Here is a 13,470-nt window from a genome sequence, read left to right as displayed (position 1 = left end):
TTCACTCTGGTCTGGTTTGCTTGCTCCCTGCCATATTTAGGAAATGGGAGGGAACTCTCCTATGCTCACAGCTATTGCAGAGTATGGTTCTGCACCCCCTGGAATCAACAGCCAAGCTCCCCTTGACTTCAGTGGTGCAGGGTGAAATCCTTAAATGATAATTAAGACAACAATTTTTTCATTGAGGTCATGGAAGTCATGGAATCTGTGACTTCCGGCGACCTCCAGGAATTCAGCCCTGTCGGCCAGAAGCTGTGGGGGTTTCCAGCTGCCACGGGAGGTGGGGCCGCAGCTCCTGGTCGCCGCAGACAGCAGGGGTCCTTCAGAGCTCCCGGCTGCCATGGGTGGTGGGGGTACCCCAGAACTCTGACCCGGGGACCCTGGAGTTCCAAGCCTGCATAGGCAGTGGGAGCCCCCAGAGCTCGAAGCGGCCCCCACAACTGCCCAACCTCTGCAGGCGGTGTGGGGACCCCTCAGCTGGGCTCCCCATTTTGTCACAGATATTTTTAGTAAAAGTCAGGGACAGGTCATGGGCTTCCATGAATTTTTCTTTATAGCCCATGATCTGTCCATGACTTTTACTAAAAATATCCGTGATGAAATCTTAGCCTTAATGATAATATCAAGTGGCCAGCTTGTGATGGACCCTGACTCTGGAAGAACTCTTTGTGCTTGGGCTCGGTGCATCCTTAAAGTGAATTTGACCCCTCAGGCTGAGGGTGCAGCCCACAGCATTCCTTTGAAATAGTGACCGTTTAACCAGGGATCTAGCAAGTCTGCCAGTCCAGGCTCCACGCTCTTGGCATACCCTAGTTTTGCCAGGAATGCACTGGTTGATTATGAAATGAGAATTTATTTTCCTGGTTTCAATGTCTAGTGGGCCCTGCCTCCCCTTAGCCGAAAAGACTCCTGCACTGGGCCTTGCTGCATTGAATTGTGTAGTGGAGCAGGAGGTGCTCCAGATTGCACCTGACCAGGATCTTGTCTCTCCCAGGTTCCACTACATGGCAGCACACACAGGCCAGTGAGGGGGCATTTCCCCCTGTCCTTCCAGCAGCTAAAAGACCCAACCCAGTGCTCCCCTGGGCTGCTAGAGCTTTGACACACTCTTGATGCCAGGGCCCCAACCAGACGTGTGTGTGAGAGAGAGAGAGAGAGAGAGAGACTGACTAGGTGTGATGGGTGATGGGGGTTGACAGCAGCAGAAGTTATCTGCTCACTCTCCTTTCCTGCAGGAATACAAGGCTGTCTTCTATGAGTGCAGCGCTATGACTGGCTATAACATCCTGGAGCCCATGTTGCATATGGCAAGGTGAGTGGAGCGGAACAGCATCACCCTGGTACCTTTTTCAGCCATGGCCAAGCTGCTACAATCTCTCTCAGGTACAGACAAGGAGAAGGGGGGTTCATCTGAGATAGAACTTGGTCCCAAATGAGAAGCTGGAGTAGCACATTGTTTTTGGTGACTCAACAGGCTGAGGCATTAACATGCCAGGGGAGTGGTTGTTGTCTTCCCCTGTGTGTGGAAAGCACCTTGTTTGGACACTGTCACATCCTAAGAAAAGATCAGAGCTTGTCAAAATGTTTGGACCACTTTTGTTTTGTTTTTGTGGCCAAAAAAGACCTTTTAAAAAATCCCCAAATTAAATTTTTGGGTTTTTCTATGGAAACTGGACAATTTTAATTTTCAGTTTTCATTTTTTCCTTTCTCCTCCCTTTCTTCTGCTTTTTTCATATTTCTTTTTTAGTGGCCAAATGGGAAAAGGGCAGGGAAACAAAAAATGTCAAATCTGAAAAAAAATCATTTTTAAATTGTTTCAAAAAATTCACAAACATTTTTTGGGGAAACAAAGAAAAAGAATTTCTCTTTGAAACACAAAAGTTTGTAACATCTTTTTACAATTTTTGACCCACTCTAGTAGTTAACAGTTTATTAAGCTGTGTTTCTAATTTAGTGTAATATTACCACCTAACTCTTATAGGGTGCTTTTCATCAGTAGAGCTCAAAGTGCTTTACAAAGGATGCAGCATTCTCATTTTACAGACGGGAAAACTGAGGCACATTACTTGTCCAAGGTCGCCCAGTAGGCTAGTGGCAGAGCCAGCAATAGATCCCACATCTTTTGAGTCGTAGGCCAGTGCCCTACCCACTATGACACACTGCCTCCTCTAGTAGATGCTACTTCCTCCTCTGCATCGATTTGGAATTTCTCACCAATATTGTCTGTCTGTCTGTCTTTTATGTAGCCCAACTCCAAAAGAAGCCCAGCTCTCACTATTTCCCTTCACTCTTCAACATCTAGTTTATTCTTGCCTGATGGGGACCAGGAAGCAGGCAATATCAGACTGCTGTGTTCTTGAACTGCTAATGTGTTGATCATTCCAGGCTGCTGACAGCTCAAGAGGACAAGCAGAGGGAAAGTGCCCTGCACCTGGAAGAGTGCCACAAGAGGAAGGGATGCTGCATGTGACGAAGTAAAGAGCATCCCTCAGGAGCATGTGGGGGCTGCACATGGCTGGCTGGTTATCAGCTCCACAGGGACTCAGGAAGGTGCAAGCTTGTCCCAAGAGGGAACATCCAGACGTTAAAATGAAGCAAGCTTGTTGCAACAGAATAATTCTAATCTCCCTCCCCACCTCTATCCCTATGCTCTCATACAACTGCAGCATTCCCCTCCTCCCCCAACTCCAGGGACATACTGCTTGAGATGTTGCATTGGCTGCACAGAAATTGGTTCTCCCCTTTGCTTGTTCGTTTTGTGTCACACACAGGTGAATGGAGGGCACCTCTAACACTCCGTTTTAAATAAGCTAAAGCAATGTCCAGCTGTGTAATAAAGAGATGATTATTTTAAACTTGGAAACAGCACTGGGAGTGTTGGTGTGTCTTAAAGGTGACGTTTGCTTGGCCTTTGGGAGCAGACTGACTAATCAGAGTTACTCAACTATGTAACCTGTGCTAGGAGAGTGTGGCTCTTTGTCTCCTTCTAGTGGCTGCTCCACTTAAAAGGTGTCTGAGTCTAGGGAGGTAGGCCTTTAGTTCAGTAGTTTTCAAACTCTTTTTTTGGCGACCCAGTTGAAGAAAATTGTTGATGCCCGCGACCCAACGGAGCGGGGGATGAGGGGTTCAGGGTGTGGGAGTGGGTTCTGGGCTGGGACAGGAGGCTGGGGTGCAGGAGGGGGTCAGAGCTCTGGGCTGGAGGTGTAGGCTCTGAGGTGAGGCTGGGGATGAGGGGTTTGGGGTGCAGGAAGGGGCTCTGGGTTGGGGGGGGCTCAGGGCTGGGACAAGGAATTGAGTCATGGGGTTGGGGTGTGGGCTTCTCTCGGGCAGCTCCCAGTCAGTGGCGCAGTGGGGATACTAAGGCAGGCTTCCTGCCTGTCCTGGCACTGCGGACTGCACTGCACCCCGCAAGCCAATGGGAGTGCAGAACCAGTGCTCAGAGTGGGGGCAGTGCACAGAGCCCGTTGGCCCCCCCACACCACCGGGGAGCCAGACCTGCTGCTGGCCGCTTCCGGGGAGCAGCGCGGTGTCAGAACAGGTAGGGTCTAGCCTGCCTTAGCCAGGCAGCACCGCCAATGGGACTTTTAACAGCCCGATCGGCAGTGCTGACCAGAGCCGCCACGCTCCAGTGCCTGACATTCTGCAACCCAGTACTGGGTTGCAACCCACAGTTTGAAAACCACTGCTTTAGTTCAAGTAGTGAATGCTTATAGCTCTGAAGGTGCTTGGTTCAAACCCCAGTGTCAACCCAAACAGCATTGGTTCTACCTGGCTTTTGCACTTGTGTTTTTTGAAGGGAGGTGTAGGCCTCGTGGCATTTTGATCTAAGGTTATAATGAAACCTTTTTTCCTGCCTTCTAGATAGGAACATGGACCTGTTATGGCCCTAACATCTGTTGTTAATCTTTCAACTAAAGCCAGCTGAGAAGGTGACACTGGAGTAGTTGACACTAGCTTTCTTCTTTGCTCAATGCACATGGATTCTCCTGCTGGTGAAGTTTGGAGGATAGCACAGACCTGCCCAAACTCAAGCCCCTGATTGAGCAAACCTCTGAACTCGGGGGAAATTCAGCCTGGGATTGTAGCTAGCCTGGGACTTTAAGGGTTGGATCTAGCTCCTGTTGATGCCAGGCTGCCAAACTCCAGAGGGTTAGGACCTGTGGCAAATTCAGAGAGCTCTGCAACCCTTTCATGCCTGAGGCTGTGTTGCAGCTATCCTGGGAAGAAGCCTGTCTGTCACTTGCTGGGTGCAGCTCCTGAATAGCTCAGGAGGGGTTCACCTCCTGATTCCTGAATAGCTCTAGTTGCTATCCCTATAGAGCACACCCAGCACTAAGGCCCTTGTGCCCTGCTTCAGGTATCAGTGAAGCAGGAGCAGTAAATAAACGAGTGGCATTTCACTCCACCCCTGGTGGACAGGGCCCCAGGCTGGTTGCTGCTAGTTCAGCAGCATTGTCTGACCCTGGTGTAGAGAAGTTGCTTGCTGTGTTGCAGTTGTGTCATTGCAACTGCTACCGACAGGTTTTGCTACCATGAACAGTCACTGGCCTGTAAGGACGCTCTTTTGTGCAGCCTTGTCATAATGTGCTACCTTCAGTGGTAGTCCATGGGTAGTGTCAGAATTTGCTACTTGTTTTTGACATTGCCCCAGCAGGCTTATCAAAGGATCAGGCGCTTGTGTGTTCCTGTATTTCCAAGTCAGGAATGGTTTCATGGGAAGGGTCGGATCTCACAGGTGTAGCTCAGTCTCTTAGGGGAAGGGATGAAACAACAGGGAACATTTTCGAGAGCACTTAGATGGCAGCCCCATTTTACAAAAGAGATTTTGGCGCATAAGCCCCCTTTCCATTCATTGAGACTTAGGCTCCTAAGTGCCTCAGGTCTGCGCTGCACACTGGTTTCGTATCACAATAACTCCGTCGGTTGGGGGGGCAGGAGAGGAGCTCGTTACTAGGATACACAAATCAGTAGAACCCCTGCTGTGGTCGCAATTACACTGGGATAAGGGCGCTTATACCACTACAGCTGTTCCCCTTCCTTTACAGGACTAAATACTGCTGGTTTGAAACCTTTATCCTGGTATAACTGAGTCCACACTATGGGGGTGCGTTGTAACACCTTAAGCACTAAAACGGCACAACGTTTGTGTGTGGACAAAGATGAAGTCGCTTTTGAAAATGTCTCTTAGGCTCCTAAATCACTTTTGGAAAATTGACCAAACGTAGCTAAATCCAGAACTCAGCCTGCCCCCTGTGGTACATAACCATAATACATTATGTGCCCCCAAAGATACAGCCTGTGGTTGGAATATCTGTCACAATCACATCTTTTAAATGTGATGTATCATAACAACAAGCCAAATCAGGGCAAGCTGATTTGTAGAGTGACACACAAGTTTTGAACTCACCCTTTGTCTTTTATGTTTCCATCTGAATTTTACTAGTGCATCCTGACATGTTTTTAATGTCACGTCAGGGATGCCAACAGAAATGCACTGAAATAAAAATAACAACTTTGGAAGACCATTCGTCTTCCCCTAGGATTCCCTGCTTAGCCAAGAAATTTCATATTTGTTCTGTTCCTTCAAAATCTTTATTATTTTATTCCATATTGGAGGATAATTTGCCTTTAAAAGCTTTTCATGTGTCACCACAGTAGTTTTTCCTAAATAATGTAAAGATTCCCTTTACCCATTTAAATGTATGTAGCTGACATATCCTTTGGGAGATATTAAGTCCTAAAATTTCAGATGTATCATAGTTTATTTTGAAGTCTGATACCTGATCTTTGTTTTGTTTCCCCTTAGCAACCTCCTTGGATTTAGCTCTGTGCAGTCAGGCGGGATAATATTAAACACATGCACTGAGGTGTAGATGATATTCATAAACAGTAATGCAGACGTCTCCCTCAATCTCTGCAAGGCTCATCCTGCCAGGCCCACAGTACACGATAAAGGGTGGATTGGCTGCCATCAAAAGAGTGTCACCGAGAAACCACAGGGCAGAACAGTACTAAGGAAAATACTCTGGAAGAGGGGCAAAGGAGGGTCTTCTGTTATTCTGTTATTATGGTGCCATTGGAAAGACTCCCATTGGCTTTGATGGGCTTTGGATCAGGCTCTAATTTCTCAAAGGAAACCCAGCCTTGATTTGCCAAGATTGTAGCTCATTAATTCCATATGAGAAAATGACTTTTCTTAGCCATCAGCCCCAGTGACAGTGTTAGGTTTCCGCTTTTTTAATTAGCCTAATGAAGCTTTAGTATTCGTCGTGTGCTCTGAGGGCTGTTTACAGCCTGTAGAGCTGTTGCTCAGGGAATCGTAGCTCGCCCTTGTGCTGCTAACACTCATTGTTTTGTCACCATTCATTGCGGCTGTTATATAACTCAAACTGATCGCACTTCAGGCCTGTCCTTCTGTTTCCTCTCTTCCTGCCTTACCCTTCCCTTTCCTGGAGATGTGGGCACTGCCCATCCTGAATTATTAGCAGCTCTGAAAAAAATCTGACCAAGCAGTAGAAGATCCTGGCCTTATGTCTTGGTGGTTGTGACATTTTAAACCTCAGTTGGCGTGTGCAATGAGTCTTTTCAGTTGTGAAACTTGCTTCTATAGTGAAACGTGCTATTAGCACACACTGAGCCTGGACACAGCCTGGACTCTGCTCTAGGGGATTTTGTGAGGGATGGAGAGAAAGGGGGTTCTATTCAGATATCATTCATGTCTGACCTAATGTATCAAATGTTTGTGTGGTGGACTCTTCCCTTCCTCTTCTGGATTGCTCAGACCCATCTCCCCTCCCACTCCCATTCATAAGCCTGTAGCAGCTCTGGGGTGACCATAGCAGTGGCTGATGTAGAAAAAGCAAGGTAAGGAAAGTATTTTTATCTGCTTTTAGTGCAAGGAAGCAGGTGGAAACAAGTCTGAGACCTAGCACCATGTGACCAGCCTGTTCTCTGCAGATCACCATCAAGTGTTCCTGTTTAGGGACCACACATGTAAGAGTGAAGCTCAAGCTGCAAGGGACCCTTCTGTACGAACTTAAAGGCTCCCAACCATTGCAGCCCCCATCACTGCATGTTACCAAGAGGCCAACCAAATTTCCCCTTCTATAAACTTTAAAAATAAATAAATGCCTCGGCCCTAATATTTGGTTGGCCTGATCCCTCCCATGCCACGGCAATGATTCAGGCTTCTGTGGCGACTGCTGGTGGTCAGAACTCCCCAAGAATGTCCTGGGTAGGGAATGCCTTCTGAGTCACCTACAACACAGCTGCAGCACAGGCTTTCCTTAGAAACAGCCCTCTGCATTTGGATTCTGGAAGAGATGAGAACATTTATCTCTAAGGAAATGGAAGCTGTGACTAGAGGGAGTAGCCGAACATCTAAGTCTGCTGGAACAATAACAAGGAGTCTGGTGGCACCTTAAAGACTAACAGATTTATTTGGGCATAAGCTTTCTTGGGTAAAAACCCCGCTTCTTCAGGTGCATGGAGTGAAAATTACAGATACAGGCATAAGTATACTGGCACATGAAGAGAAGGGAGTTACCTTACAAGTGGAGAACCAGTGCTGACAAGGCCAATTCAGTCAAGGTGCCTGTGGTCCACCCTGGGTAACAACCTTCTCTTCATGTGCCAGTATATTTAGCCTGCATCTGTAATTTTCACTCCATGCATCTGAAGAAGCTTATGCCCAAATAAATCTGTTAGTCTTTAAGGTGCCACTGGACTCCTCATTGTTTTTGTGGATACAGAATAGCATGGCTATCCCCTAAGTCTGCTGGGTATTTTCCCCGCCTCACTGCCAATGGAATTCAGGCTGTTTACTGAATACACTAGAACTTGGGTTCAGTGGCACTTTGATAGGCCAGGTGTCCCAGGTGATGCAGTGAGCCAGAGACGAGTGGTGCAGTGAGCACATGCACTAGGGTAGCAGCTACTCTGTGCTCAGGAATAGCGGTCCTGGGGCTCTCTCGTCATCTTCAAAAAGCACCTAATAGCCTTAACTGCCTCCCCAATGACCTTCAACAAGAAAGGTCTCCTCCAACAGGCACCTGTAACCATGTAGCATCCCCTTCTGTGGCACCGTATAATGATCCATGCCTCATACACAAAAACAGCAGTCAGGCTCATTAGTGACCCACAAAGCTAAGTGGCAGTGAGGGGGTTAGAAACCATGAGCACATGGTCAAATTAGAGGATTGGGCCAAAAGAAATATGATGAGGTTCAACAAGGACAAGTGCAGAGTCCTGCACTTAGGACGGAAGAATCCCATGCACTGCTACAGACTAGGGACCGAATGGCTGGGTAGCAGTTCTGCAGAAAAGGACCTAGGGGTTACGGTGGACGAAAAGCTGAATATGAGTCAACAGTGTGCCCTTGTTGCCAAGAAGGCTAATGGCATTTTGGGTTGTATAGGTAGGGGCATTTCCAGCAGATCAAGGGATGTGATCATTCCCCTCTACTCAGCACTGGTGAGGCCTCATTTGGAGTACTGTGTCCAGTTTTGGGCCCTACACTACAAGAAGGATGTGGATAAATTGGAGAGAGTCCAGCGGAGGGCAACAAAATGATTAGGGGGCTGGAGCACATGACTTATGAGGAGAGGCTGAGGGAACTGGGATTGTTTAGTCTGCAGAAGAGAAGAATGAGGGGGGATTTGATAGCTGCTTTCAACTACCTGAAAGGGGGTTCCAAAGAGGATGGATCTAGACTGTTCTCAGTGGTAGAAGATGACAGAACAAGGAGTAATGGTCTCAAGTTGCAGAGGGGGAGGTTTAGGTTGGATATTAGGAAAAACTTTTTCACTAGTAGGGTGGTGAAGAACTGGAATGGGTTACCTAGGGAGGTGGTGGAATCTCCTTCCTTAGAGGTTTTTAAGGTCAGGCTTGACAAAGCCCTGGCTGGGATGATTTAGTTGGGTTTGGTCCTGCTTTGAGCAGGGGGTTGGACTAGATGACCTCCTGAGGTCCCTTCCAACCCTGAGATTCTATGATTCTATGAAAGTTCCTTACTTGAGCTACAGGAGAAGCTCCCTTAGCTGCTGTAGGTAATGGGACTTGGAGACGCCTTTTTGATCAGCAGCTGGTATGTAACACAGTTACAGGCTGATCAAGGCTTGAGGAACTTGTTTCTGTCTCATCCATCCAGGACAGAGCACATATTGCAGTATATTGCAAGCAACTGCAGTGTGAGCCTGTGCCATGGGGCAGGATCTGAACCCAGGCCATTCGCATTCACTAGTGGTGGAAAAGAGCACATCGCAGCTTTGCTAGCAGAGAATGAATTTACACCTCTTGTGTTCTTTGTACAGAATCGACAACATAAAACAAAGCTGAATACAGACTGCATGTAGAAAAACATGGGCTAACACATTTACTACCTACAATATAACACTGTTATGGGAGAGATCACCAGCTGGTGCTGTTACCCAGGGTCTTACAAGTTATTTTTCCTTTTGCAGAAGCAGTGTACAGGCTTGGTGGAAATGCTGCATTGTCGGTAGCTTGATGAAGTCAGTTCTTTGGGGAAGCTGTTGAAAACAGCAGGGGCGATTTCTCACAGCCTTAATCTCTCTAGTGAAAGTTAATGTTGGGGTAAGTTGCTTGCGAGGAACTGGGCCTTGGTATTTGTTTGTGACCACCTCTGTTCCAGGACTGGTGTATGGCTAAATCAGGGGTAGGCAACCTATGGCACGTGAGCTGATTTTCAGTGGCACTCACACTGCCTGGGTCCTGGCCACTGGGCCAAGGGCTCTGCATTTTATTTAATTTTAAATGAAATTTCTTAAACATTTTAAAAACCTTATTTACTTTACATACAACAATAGTTTAGTTATATATTATAGACTTAGAGAAAGAGACCTTCTAAGAACATTAAAATGTATTACTGGCACGCAAAACCTTAAATTAGAGTGAATGAACGAAGACTCAGCACCCCACTTCTGAAAGGTTGCCAACCCCTGGGCTAAATAAAACAAGTTACAATAAGAAAATATGCAGATTCTGTGTTGCCAATTTCTCCCGCAATGGGAAGCCAACCTACAGGATCCTAACACCTGCCACCAACTGGAAGAAGGGTGACAATACCTGATGTATTGAAACTATTTATACAACTGTATATTGGTTATTCCTCTATCTACGAGGGCCATGATAGTTCTATACTGCTAACTATAATAACCAGCGGATGGATTTTCACTGGTATTGTAAATAAGCTATAACCAGCCAGAAATGTAACAACTGCCACTATCCTGCACCCCAGCTGCTTGAGGGTTATAGCAGAGATCGAGCCAAAGTTCTCCTGATTGCCCCGCATAGAACAAGACCCTACCACTAGAGTTAAGAGAATCTCCATTAGCTGTAACCAATATCAAGCTTCTAACGCACAGACAAGTGGTTCCATTTCCATCCAGTAGATAGCAGTGGCACACTAGTGAGTACATTACCATGTGGAAGTGGTCAGTGCCTAAGACGCCATAAACTTATCTGTCCCATACGATGTGTAGAGACCCCAAGCTCTGTTGAGACCTCTAGGCACTAGTGTAATACTAAATAATAAGAGGTGGGTTAGTGACAAATTTAGTTTGGGGAACATTTTCAAAGACCGTCCTCTTTCTTATGCGTAGAAGAGAATGTTAGGTACAAGGGTGGTGGGCTTGGTGCTGGAGACTGTCTCATAAGCTCCCAACAATGCCAGCCCTTTGAGTCTGGGCTCATCTTGTTTCCAGGTGAAGTGAGAAAACCCCATAGCTTGAGGCTGGAGATCTTGCCTCTCTCTCTCATGTGGCTCTTGCTATATTTCAGCCAGAATCCCAAGCAGCTAAAGCATGGTGGGAGAAGAAAACACACACATACCTCACCCCAGTGCTATTTCCCAGTGATTTAGCAGCTGTATTTTGCTCTCATGTTGTGGGGAGATGCGTTGTAAAGGCTAACGCCATGTGGCTGGGCTATGCCAGCCTGGTGTGTAAGGGGGTGAACACATGACCCTGCAGTAACAAGCAAACTGCACTTTTCCAGCTGCCAGTGAGGGACCGAGCAACTCAACGGCCTCTCCCTGAAGCACAAAAGCCGCCAGTGACAGTGATTTAGGGACCCCTGTCTCAGACGCCATTTTACTGTTAGTTTCCTGGCTGCATCCCCAGCTGCTGAAAACCTGCACAGCTCCATTGACTTCGATGGAGTTACACAGCAGGTATACAGTGGAGGGTCTGGTCCTCTGTTAGCTGAGATGTAAATCTACGGTCTGGAGCACCAATGCCCTTGAAAGCTCCCATGGTCTGAATGCCTTTCAGGATCTGAGATCATTGTTCTAGGCTAATAGACACAAATACCACTCTATAGATTTTCTGGCCCTAGGTTATGAAGAGCCCTGTACAAAGTCCTCAGGCAGACCTCTGTAACCTGCATAGCATACAGGCAAACCTCTGCCCATATCAGTCCAAAGGCACCCAGACCCTTACAATTTGGCTGCCCTAGGTAATTGCCTGTGTGATAGAGGGTAGCCAGATTTTAAGGTTTACCTGTATGCTATACAGGTTACATCCTCTGGAATGGAAGCTGAGAAGTTTGCAACTGGTGGAGGGATACAACCACGTGGCTTTGACAACAGGTAAACGGGTTGGCTTAGGACACTTCTCTCTGAGGCAGTGCAGGAATGTGGGGTCCTGCACATTCATCTTTAAAGGTTATAAGTCTTGGTTTGGATCATTAGGAGGGGCAGATCCTATTGGGGTGTTAACAGATCCAGAGCCCCAGAAGTGTTGGACAATGTATTGCTTCATGCATGGCACATGGTTGGGTGCCACCCTTGGGTCTAGTTTTAATAATATTTTAAAAATTCCATGCATTCTTTTGACAAGAGTTAGACATATTTTTCATATTGCCCTGGCCAAATTCCAGCTTGGTTATTTACATTGTGTACCACACAGAACTTTCGTCTGTCATTCAAATGGAGAAGTTATTACTCACTTCCATTTCTAGCGCAGGAAATGTGTTAAAGGGACTTTATCACATCCTAGCATTCAACACAGCCAGGCAACATTGTCATGTCAGACATTGTGAGGTGGCACTGGGGCTCTCTGAGGCTGCATAGGCGGTGTAAGTGCTAGGGAGTGTTTCACACTGTGTATGCAAATACAGCTGGTTGGAAAATGGATTCTTTCTCTGCAGAATTTCAACTTTTGTGGGGGGAAAAACAACAACAAAAAATCCACCCCATACCTGCTGAAAACTGTAACCTTTCTGGATTTTTGCTGAAATATCTAAAATTTGGAGGGAAATAGACACTTTACACAACATCTCTAGTTTCACCAAAAACCCAGATTTTCATCAAAGATATTTCAATGGAAGATTTTTTACAAGCCCAATTTTCAAGGTGTTACTGGAAGTTGCAGCACAAATGAATGAAAAAGGGGATGACCCTGATTTTGAGTGACACAAATGGTGATCTCTGCCCAGAGCTGGTCCATCATCAAACTGGCTGCATTTTCCTGGTAGGGGAGTGACCCATGCGCACAACCTATAAAGCATTTTGGGATCATAACACTAAAAACCCTTTCTCCTTCAGGCTGGAAAATATATGTTGTCTCTTCTAAGAGTGCAGCTGTGTACACAAGTACAGGCAGTGAAGCATGAGGAGAAAATACAGCCGCTCCAGTGAATAGACAAGGTCACACAAAGTTTTGTACATTGGCAAGAGGAATTTAAGAGTGTTCAGCTTCTTCCAGTTTAATAATCTGATGATTAAAAAGTGAATTATCCTGGCAGTGTTCCTTTTGAGAAACCTAACCAGAGGTTAAGAAAAGGCCCCAGTTTTTAAATTTAAAACTAGAACTTTCCCATGGGACAAAGATCATCATCCCGAAGGTTTCGGACATTTTGTTCTCTTCCGCTGATAAAAATGATGTGTGAGGGATGCAGATTAAGCAACCCTATCTTGGGAGTTTGGGAAATGGTGAAGAGTAGAGGGCTGTATTTACTACACTAATGTGAAACAGTGCAAACACTGTCTGATGGGCTCTGATTCCCCAATGCCTGCACCTGACAGAGTCACTTTTCCACCTGTGCAAAGCAGGTATCACAGAGTATCATTCTGATATAGCAACATTCTACCTCCCTATCACATTCACTCTGTCTGGGGGAAGAGGAGTGGAGTGGAGTGGAGACTCAGGCCCCAGATATACTGAGGCACTATGGTAGTAGATTCAGTCCTCTCACTCTGAAGTCAATATAATTACTTAGAGAGTGCTGTTAGGGGGACATAGCTCTTAAAAAATAACCTTGCCCAAAGCAGCTTAAATCTAAGCTCCCATTCCTGCAACTACCTGCATTCATGTGATTAGTCCCTCTGAAGTCAGTGGGACTAGTCATGTGAGTAAAGTTATACATATAGAATCATAGAAATGTAGGGGGACCTCAAGAGGTCACCTAGTCCAGCCCCCTTGCTGAGTCAGGAACAAGTAAACCTCCTA

At 46.5% G+C, this 13,470-nt stretch overlaps 1 protein-coding gene across 5 annotated transcripts in view; it reads left to right on the top strand.

Annotated features, from left to right (window-relative positions):
- Positions 1–2,838, top strand: part of CRACR2B (calcium release activated channel regulator 2B) — an 80,280-nt gene extending 77,442 nt beyond the window's left edge. For all 5 annotated transcript variants that reach the window (XM_039538244.1, XM_039538247.1, XM_039538246.1 and 2 more), the window contains exons 17-18: positions 1,236–1,312; positions 2,387–2,838. In XM_039538244.1, coding sequence (XP_039394178.1) covers positions 1,236–1,312; positions 2,387–2,471 — 162 coding nt within the window. In that variant the 3' untranslated portion in view covers positions 2,472–2,838. The remainder of the gene's footprint in view (positions 1–1,235; positions 1,313–2,386) is intronic.
- The last annotated feature ends 10,632 nt before the right edge of the window (positions 2,839–13,470 follow it).

The sequence above is a fragment of the Mauremys reevesii genome, linkage group 4 (assembly GCF_016161935.1).
Source record: "Mauremys reevesii isolate NIE-2019 linkage group 4, ASM1616193v1, whole genome shotgun sequence".
NCBI lineage: Eukaryota > Metazoa > Chordata > Testudines > Geoemydidae > Mauremys > Mauremys reevesii.
The sequence above is the reverse complement of the archived record's forward strand: the minus strand, read 5'-3'. Positions and strand labels throughout refer to the sequence as shown.